The sequence below is a fragment of the Leptodactylus fuscus genome, chromosome 2, assembly GCF_031893055.1.
Source record: "Leptodactylus fuscus isolate aLepFus1 chromosome 2, aLepFus1.hap2, whole genome shotgun sequence".
Classification (NCBI taxonomy): domain Eukaryota; kingdom Metazoa; phylum Chordata; class Amphibia; order Anura; family Leptodactylidae; genus Leptodactylus; species Leptodactylus fuscus.
Genome location: NC_134266.1, coordinates 242,268,588 through 242,282,400, shown reverse-complemented (window position 1 = coordinate 242,282,400; position 13,813 = coordinate 242,268,588). Strand labels below are relative to the sequence as shown.

At 40.4% G+C, this 13,813-nt stretch overlaps 1 protein-coding gene across 6 annotated transcripts in view; it reads left to right on the top strand.

Annotated features, from left to right (window-relative positions):
• Nucleotides 1–13,813, top strand: part of NBEA (neurobeachin) — a 561,077-nt gene that overhangs the window by 276,991 nt on the left and 270,273 nt on the right. For all 6 annotated transcript variants that reach the window (XM_075265947.1, XM_075265948.1, XM_075265946.1 and 3 more), the window contains one exon: nucleotides 3,407–3,842. In XM_075265947.1, the coding sequence (XP_075122048.1) occupies nucleotides 3,407–3,842 (436 nt within the window). The remainder of the gene's footprint in view (nucleotides 1–3,406; nucleotides 3,843–13,813) is intronic.

The following is a 13,813-nucleotide window of genomic DNA, read 5'->3' as shown; positions in this document are numbered from 1 at the left end:
GACTGAGAACGGCAACATAAAAAGCGCTATATACTTGTCAGCCTGTTTGAGTGCGGTTTATAGGATCAAGACCAGTACGATTTTGCAGTATTTCTGCTTTAATATTAGGAGATATAATACTCATTTTATATATACTGGAAACCATGTTTTAGAGAGGAACAGTCATTTCCTTGAAATATCTGGTTTTAGTAAGTTCCTATATTCCCCACTAAAATAACAATTCTGGAACATTTTTCTTAGATGCATAGTGCTGTTGTTCTATCGATCCTTCTGGAAATCTATGAATAAATCAAGAACCGTGCGGCATAAAAGGCCACATTTTTTTGCCACAAATCAGTGTTTTGATAAAAATTCTGACTTTTTAAAAATTTATGCGGTTCCTGGCTGCAGCGCGCTAGAGCTGTGAGCAGCCGCCATGTTGGCCGGCCCGCACATAGGACATCGGCCCGCCCACAGACTGCCACGGACGTATTGGAGCACCTCTGAAAGACCTGTGATGACATCATCTCAGGTCCTGCAGCGGAGCAGGGGCTCCGTTTAGCCCATCGCGGTGGATCTGTTGGCGGAGTGGGTGGCTAGCGAAGTAGCCTATGGTTCCTTCCTGATAAATATCTCGGTAGGTGCAAAATCTCAGCCCAATCCGTTCAGCCATTTGTCTGTGATTGAGGAACAAACATACAAACATCCAAACCTAATATTAGTAGGATAATTTTGCATAGTTTTAAAGATTTCCCTAACCATCTTAGTGATGACATCTGTTGTCATGATCGATTGCCAAAGGATATGACAATGAATGCAGGAACCTTCTACAGTCTGGTATTTGTTCGAAACACATGTAGTGTCTTGTACATGCAGTATCCCCTACTGATAACCAGCCAGGATGTCCTTATTGTGTCCGGATTATCTTCTCATACATGAAGTGTCCCTGCATGATAACCTGTTCATAATAAGGACATCATGGCTAGGCTTCTAACAAGTCCCAGACCATAGAAAGTTCCTGTATTTATGATCATATCCATTGGCAACCAATCAAGACAACAGATCTCACCACTAAGATGGTTAGAGAAAATCTTTAAAGAGGACCTTTCACATCCTCGGGGCACATGCGGCGTAATACATCACTAGAAAGCCGACTTTGCGGTGAATTCAAGTGCACTATCAGCTTTCCCGTTCTGTGCCCCTGCAGAAGAACTATCATTGCCGTTACCTTAGCGCTTCAGTGTCAGAAGGGCGTCTCTGATAGTCTGTCAGGAACACCGCTCCTGACAGTCCCGTCTATTGCGCTGTGCTGTGAGAGGGGGCGTTCCTTAACACTCAGCGATGAGCAGTGAGGAACACCCCCCCCCCCTATTTAAACCTCTGCGGAATTTAATTATTAATATTTGCAAACCTTTTTATCTTTTAATAGTCTACAAATTTAAATATAGCTATGTTCATGTGAAAATCTCTTTAAAAAAAAAAACAACAAAAAAAAACCTGTCCCCTCTTGTCTCCATGTAGTACATCATGCATTGCACCTTTGGGTTATGTAACTCTGGAATTAATGACTCCCTTCATAAAAATGACCTAAAATCAATAAAAAACATTCCTAAATATAATGATATATTTCTTCTACCTGTAGTTAACATTTGAGCATTGTTAGTAGTGAGCAGGTCCTATATGTGATGACGCACAACAATCCTACAAGCCTGTGCTTAGCGATTTCCTTCCCCTAGGATATGCATATTGCTGCTGTTTCATGCACCCATGTCAGGATTCGGTAGTTTAGTCATTGGATCAATGGTATTTTGTTCCATCTGTAACACGCTCTGATGTCACTGACTAATCTCAGCGTCCTGGTGTATGTGAATGGATTTACATCTAACATCTCGCTCCTATGGGACTCCTCGGGGTGTGGACCTCAGCTCAATATTCTTAAACTGATGTCACCAAGAGACCTTGTCCGTCAACTTGTCCATCTCGCACAGCTCTTTGTATGTGCAGATGGCACACTTCTGACCTCTTATCACCCTAATCTTGTGACACCACCGGTGTGTTGATGTTGTATATTATTCATTTTGTATTCAGATTGAATTGATTATGTTGGCCCTTAAAAACAATTAAAAAAAATCTAAATAGATTAAAACTTTCATATAGTTTTTTAAATGATATATTCTGTTTATGATATCTTTTAATATCTAACCGTCTTAATCTTACAATAGTGTACCAAATTTATTAAGAGAGTCACATAATGATTTTTATACATTTTTGGCTGCCCATGTGGCTTGTGAAAACTGATGCACGTTTGCTCTGTAATTTACACCAGGTATTGGCAAAATTATAGTAAATTTGTTAGGCCAAGGGACATCCTGCCGCTAAACCCTGCCCACATTTGTCATTTGTTAAAATTGGTGATAGAAATGTGAAAAAATGTCATCTCAATTTACTTGATTGTTACACAAAAAACCTGGCACAAAGTCCATGATAAAGTACCTGTCATAGCTTTAAGGGCTAATTCACATGGGGTTCTGCGTGTGCACATTCCGTCACGGCTTTCCGCTATGGATTAGGCCCAAATGAATGGGCCTAGTTCGGAGGGTGGTGTTGCGAGGCAGACGTCCGTGGCCTGAAGATGGGGCAGCTCCCGTTAAAATCCTGACCAATTTGCCCCATGTGCACTAGCCCTAAAGGGGTTCTTCAAATGTTGACACCCATCAATTTCCAACATTGAGCTGTTCGGGGGCTAAGTGTACTGGTTCTGGGTCACTTACCCTCACTGATCTGATACTGATGACCTGACTCGGTAACACTGCGGACAGGGCACAGCAGGGAGGTTCTTGTAGCATTCACTTATATTACAGCCTTCCAAATGACAGTGAGGAGGAAGGGGAACATGGCTGAGCTCCTGGAACACAAATAAGATTTCTTTATATATTTCTCAGATTTCACTGTCCCATGAGGCAAAATAAAAACCATGGAAAGGAGAAGAATAATGGAGGAAGAGCTGGGAATGTTTATGATTTTATGTGCATTGTCTGTGCATAGTGTTCCTTTAAATAACAACCTGTTTGGCTGCCTGTGACCACCACTAGAGGGAGCTTACTGGTATACATTGAACTCAGTAGTAGCACCGAATGCAGACAACTCGTAAGCTCCCCCAAGTGGCGGCTTCAGGTAGCTAGCATATTATATTAAATTATCATAAGTTGATGTTAATGCAGGCAAGTAGGAGCTCTATATCAGAAAAATAGGAGTCAAAGTCCTATGAAGTAATGAATACACCCAGTGTAATGAACTGAAAATGACATACTGTAGATTTACTTTAAGGTGTTGTTTCATTACTACTATGAGTATGGGTCCATGTGTTTTTTCCTGAGTTTTTCTATATCTTGAAGTTGAACTATTCTTTTTCTTTGTCTTTCTTTAGATACACCAGCCCTGTTTCCCGATATCAAGGATAAAGACACCCCCACCCCTATTGAAGAACTTCATTTAGAAAGCTCTATTCCTCACACCGACTCGGGTATTGGAGAAGAACACATTAGCAGCATCTTGAATGGGACTGATCTAGACAGCAGTACGAGCCCAGACGTCATGGGTGAACTACTATCTACCTTGTCATCAGATGTGAAGAAGTCACAAGAAAGTCTAACAGACAGCCCTAGTGAATTGCTAAAACCAGCCCCCTCCATATCAAGCATCAGCCAAAGCAAGGGTATCAATGTGAAAGAGATTCTAAAAAGTCTAGTGGCTGCTCCGTTTGATATGGCCGAGGCTGGGCCTGACCCAGTACCCTACCCAGACCCTGCACTCAAAAGGGAAGCCCAGGTCATTCTTCCCATGCAGTTCCATTCCTTTGACAGGTATGACATCATATTTAATGTTATTCTACATTTCTTCCTCTGTATGTTAATTCCTGTATAATTTGTATGAGAATTCGGTGTTGGCTTCGTATATACACATCTGGTTAAACAGACTGGTGTAGTTAATGCCCAATTTGCCTGATAATTGCAGTTTATTATTTCACAATGATCAAAGACTGATGTGATTGTACTGCATTGGAATGTAGACGTCATGAGGTTACACGGTGCACATGGAAGGTCACCTGCTCCAACCAGGCGGCACCTGATTTTTTTGTTTTTCCTCTCTCCGCATAGTAGTTTAGTGAGAAAAGCTGCTGGAGCGGCAAAGAAGCAAGTGTGAGAATATGTACATATCACTGCACTTACCAGGCTAACACTTATTCCTCTTGGGGCACGTTTGGATTTTGTTGATGCAGTAATTGAAGCCAAAACCAAGACTGGGTTAAAAAAAAAAACAAGAGTACCATTATCTGTCCATTACAGTATAGGTTCTCTCACTCTTTATGGTCCAAAGCAGCGTCCATATGACCTGTATGTCTGTCCTTACCCTTACTATGAAATCACAAGATGGTTTTTAAGAAACTAAGCTGTTAGATCCTCGGCCTATGTTAGACGTCTCCATTAGTTCAGACATCCCCTAAACTGGTCTTGAGGATGTGGAGGTCTTCCTAAATACAGTTTGTCATTCACTTTGTAGCATTTTTTTTCTTAGGGTGCATTCACACGGAGTAACGTGCCGCGTGACCTGGCACGTATACGCCGTGTGAGTTTTTAGCGCCGTATACGCTCCCATTGATTTCAATGGGCGTTAGTCTCGTATACGCCACGTTATTTTGCGGCCATGAGTTTGCGGCCGCAAAATAACACGGCATATACGATCCAGGCTCCCATTGAAATCAATGGGAGCGTATACAGCGCTCAAAATCTCGCACGGCGTATACGTGCCAGGTCACGCGGCACGTTACTCCGTGTGAATGCACCCTTAGGGAGCATTCACACGGCGTAACGTCCCGCGAGATTTGGCACGTGTACGCCGCGTGACCCTTTGCGTGCCGTACACGCTCCCATTCATTTCAATGGGAGCGGGGAGCGTATGCGCCGCGCTAGTTTGCGGCCGTGAATAAATGCACGGCCGCAAACTAGTGCGGCGCATACGCTCCCCGCTCCCATTGAAATGAATGGGAGCGTGTACGGCACGCAAAGGGTCACACGGCGTACACGTGCCAAATCTCGCGGGACGTTACGCCGTGTGAATGCTCCCTTACTGTGTTTCTACAGAAGCCAAAAACACATGTGGGAAGAGACACATTAGGGCTTTTATAGGGACCTTGTAAGGGAGGGAGTCTTAGGGAGCCTTCACACGATGAAACGCTGCACTCATTCTGATCGTAAAAACACGTTCAGAATGAGCGCGTAAAAAGCAGCTCCCATTGACTTGAATGGGTGCCGGCATACGTGCGCTCCCCATTGAAATCAATGGGAGGCTTTTTTCCCTATGCTTTCAATGCGACACGCGCATAATACATTGAAAGCAATAGGGGAAAAAGCCTCCCATTGATTTCAATGGGGAGTGCACGTATGTCGGCTCCCATTCAAGTCAATGGGAGCTGCTTTTTACGCGCTCATTCTGAACGTGTTTTTACGATCAGAATGAGTGCAGCGTTACATCGTGTGAAGGCTCCCTTATTTTGTGAGGTATTAGGGATTTATATAGGCCTATTCCAGTGCCAAGCCTACCCATATGACTGGGAAAATGACCCACTCTCATACTGCCCATTGAGATTTGACTACCTTGTTGCTAATATGGGTCCATTTTTTTATATAAACTTTTAAGATTAAATTTTGACTCCGAAATTTAAAGTATATCTTTTAGTGTATTTTCTGTCATTTGCTATGTTTCTTCATATAATACACACAAGGGAATTTATCAAGGTCTCTGTGGCTTCAGAAATTCACTTTTTTTTTTTTGCTATTTTTTGTGGGTTTACACTATTCTCGTCATGGCTGGAAAACTGGATTTGTATAGCATGCCAAGCAAATGTATGCCGGATTAATTCATTGTGACAATTTCGATGTCATCCCACTCTAGTGGGAGGGGGTGGCATGTAATATAGAGAAACCTCTCTAGACAGAAGTGATATTTTTAAGAATCTGCAGTATTTAACAGATATTGTGCAGCACTGTAATACACAAATACAAAGACAGCAATGCAGACTGTAGCAAAACTGACTCTAAAACAATCTTCTAATAAATCTCCCTCACCACAGAACGGCCATGGAGAAAGGACATTGTTCATGTCCAGTTTACTTCCATGAGGAATCAATATTAATGTATTAGTTATAGACCTGGATCTACAAATGGATCCATAAAAATGGGCAAAATCAGGGGACAGCTTATATTTTCTCCCACAACTATTAAAATGAACTGTCAAAAAAAGTCATTTGAATATTCCAATCAAAGTAAACAGGGCTGGAGTAGGAATCCAGCTCTGCAGCCATTAATCCTGTCATAGGGATATGGAGAAATGTGGACATGTCCTTAGTGTGTGTGTGTGTGTGTGTGTGGGGGGGGGGGGGGTTGTGTGCGTCTTATTAATTTTTGCCACAATATGTATAAATGTAATAATACCGATTTTGCAAAAAAAAAAATAAAACAAAAATGATAGGTTATAGGAGCATACATTTTTTTGGAATAGAATGATCTGTAGAATTGGTCCAGTTGACATATTTGGAATTGTGAAGGATTTTTTTTTCTTTTCTTTGCTCTGCTGGGGCAATTGGCATCCATTTCATTGTTTTGGAGCGTTTTTTTTTTTTTGTTTTTTTTTTTGCCTTCCTCTGGATGAACTAGGTAGATTTATAGGTTGGACTTGATGAAATGGTGTATGTATCCAACCTAATGTTATGTACTATGTTATCTACTAGAGATGAGCGAGTACTGTTCGCATCAGAAGATCAAAGATCTGGCACCAAAGCTCCCAAAAATTTACAGTAGTTGTCACTGATCATTTTCCATCCTTCTCTCCATTACTACAGATAGCTGGGTGTTACATGCTCACAAACCAAGAGTTTTTAGGATGATTTAGTGATCTGAGATGTAGTCTCATCCTGGTTGGGCTTATAAACTATTCTATGGGTATGGACTCACATTAGAGCCACCACATGCTACAGCTAAGTTCACTGTTCACTTTTCTCTTTGCTGCTTCAGTCAATGGGGTCCGCGGGTGTCCATGTGTAGTGGTCCGGCTCTCATTCAGGTCCCCAAATGTTTCCACCAAAGATGGCCAATGAACTCAAAATTAATAAAATGTAGGTAAAAATAATTGTAGGCCATAGATTCATTTAACATTAAAAAGACTTTGGGGGAAAAAAAATGTTATATTTTGCCCCAGATTTTCATTTTTGCTGCACCTCCTTTTAGTTAGAATTTTGCCCCTATTTATTTCATTCGACCTTTCTGTGGTTTACACTTCTACTCCCTTCAGTCACTTTACCTGCATCAGCTCTGTGGGCCGGAAGTCTCTTTATCTATGCAAGTCTATGAGACTCATTTTAAAGGGGGGAGGGGGGGGGGAATATACTGTGTTTCCCCAAAAATAATACAGTGTCTTATATTAAATTCTCTTCCAAAATATATGACCTGTCTTATTTTCGGGAGATGTCTTATGCAGCGGCTGGAGCGGGGGACAATCGGCAGTCATGCCGGCGTTTCCTTAGTGGAGCGCTGGCATGACTGTCGGTTGTAGGTGGTCCAGGAGGTGAAGGGGGGGAGGTATGCTACTTAGCTTCCCCATCTTCATAGCAGCGCTGGTGCTGCTGTTGGTGGTGGAAGTGGTTGGCGGGGCTTAGCAGAGATTAGCGAGGCTTCCGGCGGTTGCGCTGGAGAGCCTCACTTAGTGGGCATTGCAGCCGGCTGAACGCCGTGCTCCGTGGCACAGGAAAGCCGGCTGCTGCCTCTGCTGTGATACCACTGTTCCGGCTGCTGTGGATTGAGCTGGGAGAGTGGACTCCCCGCAGCATATGATGCTTTCCCAGCTCATCCCACAGCAGCAGCAGGAACAGTGGTATCACAGCAGAGGCAGCAGCCGGCTTTCCTGTGCACACGGAACATTGTGCACAGTGTTCTGCCAGCTGCAGTGTTTTTTGGTGGATGCGTTATTTTCGGGGGGTGCCTTATATTAGGCAATTTAACAAAACCTCCCCTATGCCTTACTTTCGGGGGATGTCTTATTTTCGGGGAAACACGGTATTTGTCCCTGGAGTGTCTTTCTAATACTGATCTAAATTAATGCTGAAAGTTGCAGAGTTTTAAAGATTTTCTCTAACCATCTTAGTAGTAACATATTTTGCTAAGTCAAAAAGGGGAAACCAGGGAAAGGGCAAAGGGAATAACACAGCCCAAACAGAGACTCAAAAAATACTCTGGTATCAAAATTCGATATATATATGTTCCATATTCAAACAAACTCACGGTTCTGGAGAGATATGCCGGGTGCACGGACAAGCCAAACTCCGTCGGCTCGGAGTACTTCACATTGAGAAAAAATCAGAGGTCCAGCTACCACTTAAAAAATGAGAACTTTTATTGCGTCCAAGTTAAAAAACATGTACACTGGGCAGAGGGCGACACCAACTTATTTGCTTCACGATCGGGACAGGGAGTGCCCTCTGCCCAGTGTACATGTTTTTTAACTTGGACGCAATAAAAGTTTTCATTTTTTAAGTGGTTGCTGGACCTCCGATTTTTTTCTCCATGTGACATATTTTGTCCTGATCATTTGCCAATGGGTGCGATACATGAATGCAAGAACTTTCTATGGTCTGAAACCCAGCCATGATGTCTGTATTGTGTCCGGGTTACCTACTCATACATGTAGTGTCCCTGACTGATAACCTGTACATGGTAAGGTCATCATGGCTGGGGTTCTGCCACGTCCCAGACCATAGAAAGTTTCTGCATTCATAGTCATATCCATTGGCAACTGATCAAGACAAAAGACTATCAATACTAAGATGGTTAGAGATAATCTGTAAAACGTCAACCGGCAAAAATTGTCAAAAATGTTTAACTTTTTCATTGCCTACAAATACATATAGTTCCATTCATGGGAAAATCTCTTTAAGACATTTGGGATATTCTCTAAATATCTGTATAAAGCTTAGAGCAGTTCTCTTTGCCATGTATTATAGTGGTGTAGAGTTTTATTATAGATATTTGACACTATTTTTAACCTTTTTCTTTGATATTTGCCATACCTCCCATCCTTATGTGATTGTGTCCTATATGGTAAATGTAGCTGTGTACGGTTCTCCAGGCCTGTTGTATGTCTGAGCTCAGGTCTTAGTGAGAAGAGGCAGAATGAGCCCTGCAGAAAAGCCATCATGCTCTTGTTAGGCCCATTATTGTTCACAAGCGAGGGACTCTGTAAAATGACAACATCGAGATACAAAGTAGGCTAATACGCTTCAACAAAAGGCGCTTCAGTGTTTGTAATATATGCAGCAGCTCAAGAACTATCGAATGTAAATGATGAGGTGATATTGATGAAAGGAGGGGATAGAGGTCTCGGGGGGCGCTGATGACGGATTGAACAGAAGCGGCCTTGCTCCACTCCTAACTGAAGCCTGTCGTCTTCACCGCTCAAAGCCATAATGGGAGGTGGCAGTCTGAAATGAGTTGCCACGGCAAAGAGTATTATTTTTGAAATGCTTTCACACAAATCACTAGGACCTGCATACAACTTAGTTTCATGCTTTAATGTCATCAGGAGGCACAAATTGGTGTGTCTAATTGTTTGCCACCTGCCAGCAAAATGAGCTGCCAGCTTGCCAGACGGGTTTGATTGTCTGTCAGCCATTCAGTCGATTGAGAGTGACAACATCAAAAATTATCCTTCAAACTCTGGGACCTCGGTGCGGCCTTTCAGGCGGCCGCTACACCGGAGCGCCTAGACTACAGCGTTGTGTAATTAATGACCAATATATCTATCCTACTGCCTCATCGGTGTGGGAGGACGGCCAGTTACATGTGTGGACTACCGGGGCCTGAGGACTGAGGGTCCTCTCGGGTTTTGTTTTATACATTTTTTGTGGGAAAAAGTATGTCCTTGAATCAGGGATCATTTCGTTTGGATAAATCCACTTGTGTGGGTGCACAATATGAAGTTGTGTGTGTATGTCTATACCATATATATATATATATATATATATATATATATATATATATATATATATATATATATACAGTCCTATGAAAAAGTTTGGGCACCCCTATTCTTAATCATTTTTAGTGCTAAATATTTTGGTGTTTGCAACAGCCATTTCAGTTTGATATATCTAATAACTGATGGACACAGTAATATTTCAGGATTGAAATGAGGTTTATTGTACTAACAGAAAATGCGCAATATGCATTAAACCAAAATTTGACCGGTGCAAAAATATGGGCACCTCAACAGAAAAGTGACATTAATATTTAGTACATCCTCCTTTTGCAAAGATAACAGCCTCTAGTCGCTTCCTGTAGCTTTTAATCAGTTCCTGGATCCTGGATGAAGGTATTTTGGACCATTTCTTTCTACAAAACAATTCAAGTTCAGTTAAGTTTGATGGTCACCGAGCATGGACAGCCCGCTCTCAAATGATCTGAAAACAAAGATTGTTCAACATAGTTGTTCAGGGGAAGGATACAAAACGTTGTCTCAGAGATTTAACCTGTCAGTTTCCACTGTGAGGAACATAGTAAGGAAATGGAAGACCACAGGGACAGTTCTTGTTAAGCCCAGAAGTGGCAGACCAAGAAAAATATCAGAAAGGCAGAGAAGAAGAATAGTGAGAACAGTCAAGGACAATCCACAGACCACCTCCAAAGAGCTGCAGCATCATCTTGCTGCAGATGGTGTCACTGTGCATCGGTCAACTATACAGCGCACTTTGCACAAATAGAAGCTGTATGGGAGAGTGATGAGAAAGAAGCCATTTCTGCACGTACGCCACAAATAGAGTTGCCTGAGGTATGAAAAAGCACATTTGGACAAGGCAGCTTCATTTTGGAAACAAAAATTGAGTTGTTTGGTTATAAAAAAAGGCGTTATGCATGGCGTCCAAAAAGAAACAGCATTCCAAGAAAAACACATGCTACCCACTGTAAAATTTTCCATGAGGTTCCATCATGCTTTGGGGCTGTGTGGCCAATGCCGGCATCTGTTAAATATCTTGTATTTGCCGGTGAGACTTGTGTCCACTGTTAAATATCCGGACCTGGCCTTGTCCACGATAGGAAGAAGTCAGCTTGTTATAAATCAGTGTAGAGGTTTATTAATATCTTGAAGGAAAACACAGGAACAGGGAAAATGTCCAAATAACACAAATATCAGTCAATTGTCAATAGCTTACATCTTCAGAGAAGTTAAATCATCTGGATATCTTGTAGTTACAGCTTGGTTCATGCTTGTCATCTGGTTGGTGGACTTGGGCTGGTTACGACGTCCATGGATGTCCATCTGCCTGGACCACCCACCCTGGTGTTCCCAAAGACAGACCTCCTGGTCTTCCCCTGGTCTTTCCAAAGACAGACCCAGACATGTGTATTTCTTACTCATTTATATTCATGAGAGTGGGTGTTACCTTCCATCTTGTAGCTATGTAAGGAGATTTCTAAAATAGTGTACTCTAACCGCACCCATGTTCCAAGAATATAAGACTATGATGTCAGTAGAGTGTTAACCCCATGTCTGCTAGAGAATATTGTAAATATATAATATTTAACATTTCCCCCTTTTGAGAGTGAAATATCTGTTTGAACTCTCAAGATATACTATACAACAATATTCATACAATTAGATTATATCTTCTTTCTTCTTTGCTGAATACTGGAACTTAATTTTCATTAATTGTCCATATAACAATAATTTCATCAATTTGCAATAAATTTTGTCATAAATGTTATGGTATGTTATGGTAAACTGTGATCAAAGATGGAAACAATTTGATCCACTATCTAACCTACACCTGATGAAGGCTCTTCTTTCATCGTCTGGTCTTCTGGTCATCTCTTCTTCCGTCATAATAGAAGGCTTATTACCACAAATGTAGTTCTTGACTTAAAGTCCTTTAGATTTCCTCCGTGTTGTGCAGATATTATAACATTGTCCATTAAAGTTCATATTATGAAGATATTGATATAACAGCAAAGTCCATATGTTATGTTTCACTTCACCAAGACATAGACTGTAGAAGGGTTTCCTTCTGTAATTACCTTGACCTCCTGTCACTGTACAATCATGTGACACTTCTGGAGCAATACTGCAAAAGCAAGGCAAGTGTGAATTCTGACATCATCCCTGCTGCTTGTCAGTAAGGTTCAGTCCTGGAATCTCAGTCTCTTGGATACACAATATCTGTATTCGGGTTTTATCATTCACAACCCTTTTGCTCACCAAACAACTTGAAGTCTTGAAATAGAGAGGATTCCACCAAACATTGATGAGGACGTCTTTATATCTGTCCAATCATCCGCTGATCAAAGGTTCCAAACTCCAGTAATAGTTTTTAAACACAGTCCTTGGCATAAGCTTAAGCATATAGCATCATACCTTCAGATTTTGTCTTTTCCCGCACATCTTCTTCTTGTAACTGTTAAAGTCTTTTTATTAACATTTGATATCAAACTTTCTCATAATCTTGGACTTGATTGAAGAAAAGTTTTCTTTCCCTAATAGCTAAGCCAAACTAGGCAATTAACTAAACTATAATATCACAGTGTACCATACCACTCATTTATATATCATACTTCTCTTTATATTGTATCACTATTTATATTTGACTTATAAAATATTGATATTCAATACATTTATCAAACTATCAGATAATAGTACTTTGGATACAATAATCTATATAAACATCATATATCAACATATATCTTTATATCTATATGTATGAATATATATGTGTACTTTACTTGTGATGACAAATTGCAACATGACTTTGAAATATAATGTGATCTCATTATTAATTACCATTCTATAGACAATCACAATATTTATTCTTTAGTTAGAACTTATCACCAATTATACTAAACATATGTTCCTATATGAATGTGTTATCATACTTAATCATACATTTTAGTCACTTTATTTTCCTTTTTAATAAGAAATAATTTTATTTTAAACATTCATTTATTAAATATCATTGTGTTCTTTATCTGAGACACAATATTAACCTTTATTCATAAAAACGTATGTGCCTAAAGTTTCCTCTTAACACCTCGTCTCTTCACAGACTCCTGTGACCTTTTTAACCTTTCAGATACCTCCAATACCAAGAATAGAGACAAGACTTAACTCACTTGACTCTGTCTTAACTTAACTGTATATATTCTTGTGTACTGGCTGTATGTGAACACCATATATATGAAATAAGTATATAAACATAAACTTTTCAAAATATGTCACATCCTATAATCAGAAGTGTAAAGAATAAACCAGAGACTATCTCGCTTGATATCCCATCCTTTGATGAGATTGTGATACCTCTCCCTTCATGAAGATGATTAGCTTATCTCATTTGCATATAAGACACTTATGTTTTCCCAATGTTTGTTTTCCCAATGTTTGTATTCCCAATGTTTGTAGATGTTGATGTGTGTAAGTGTATGCAAGTGTGTGTGTACATGTAAGAATACATAATGAATAATAATACAATAAATCAATACTGGCTATAACTAACTAGATTTTCTGCCATAACTAATATATTTATTATCCCATGATCCAATTACCCCAATAAACCTTTATTATTTGTCAGGTTTGAACAAATATATTGAAGAGCTATCTATATCTTAGTCAAAAGCTTCTTCTTTTGCTACAAAATATTCACAAACTAAAATAACCTTCACCCTACTGCATCTGTCACCTTTTCCTCAGCTCATGTGACTTGAACACTTGGTTTTCCTGTAGGTATAAACCTGAAATTCCT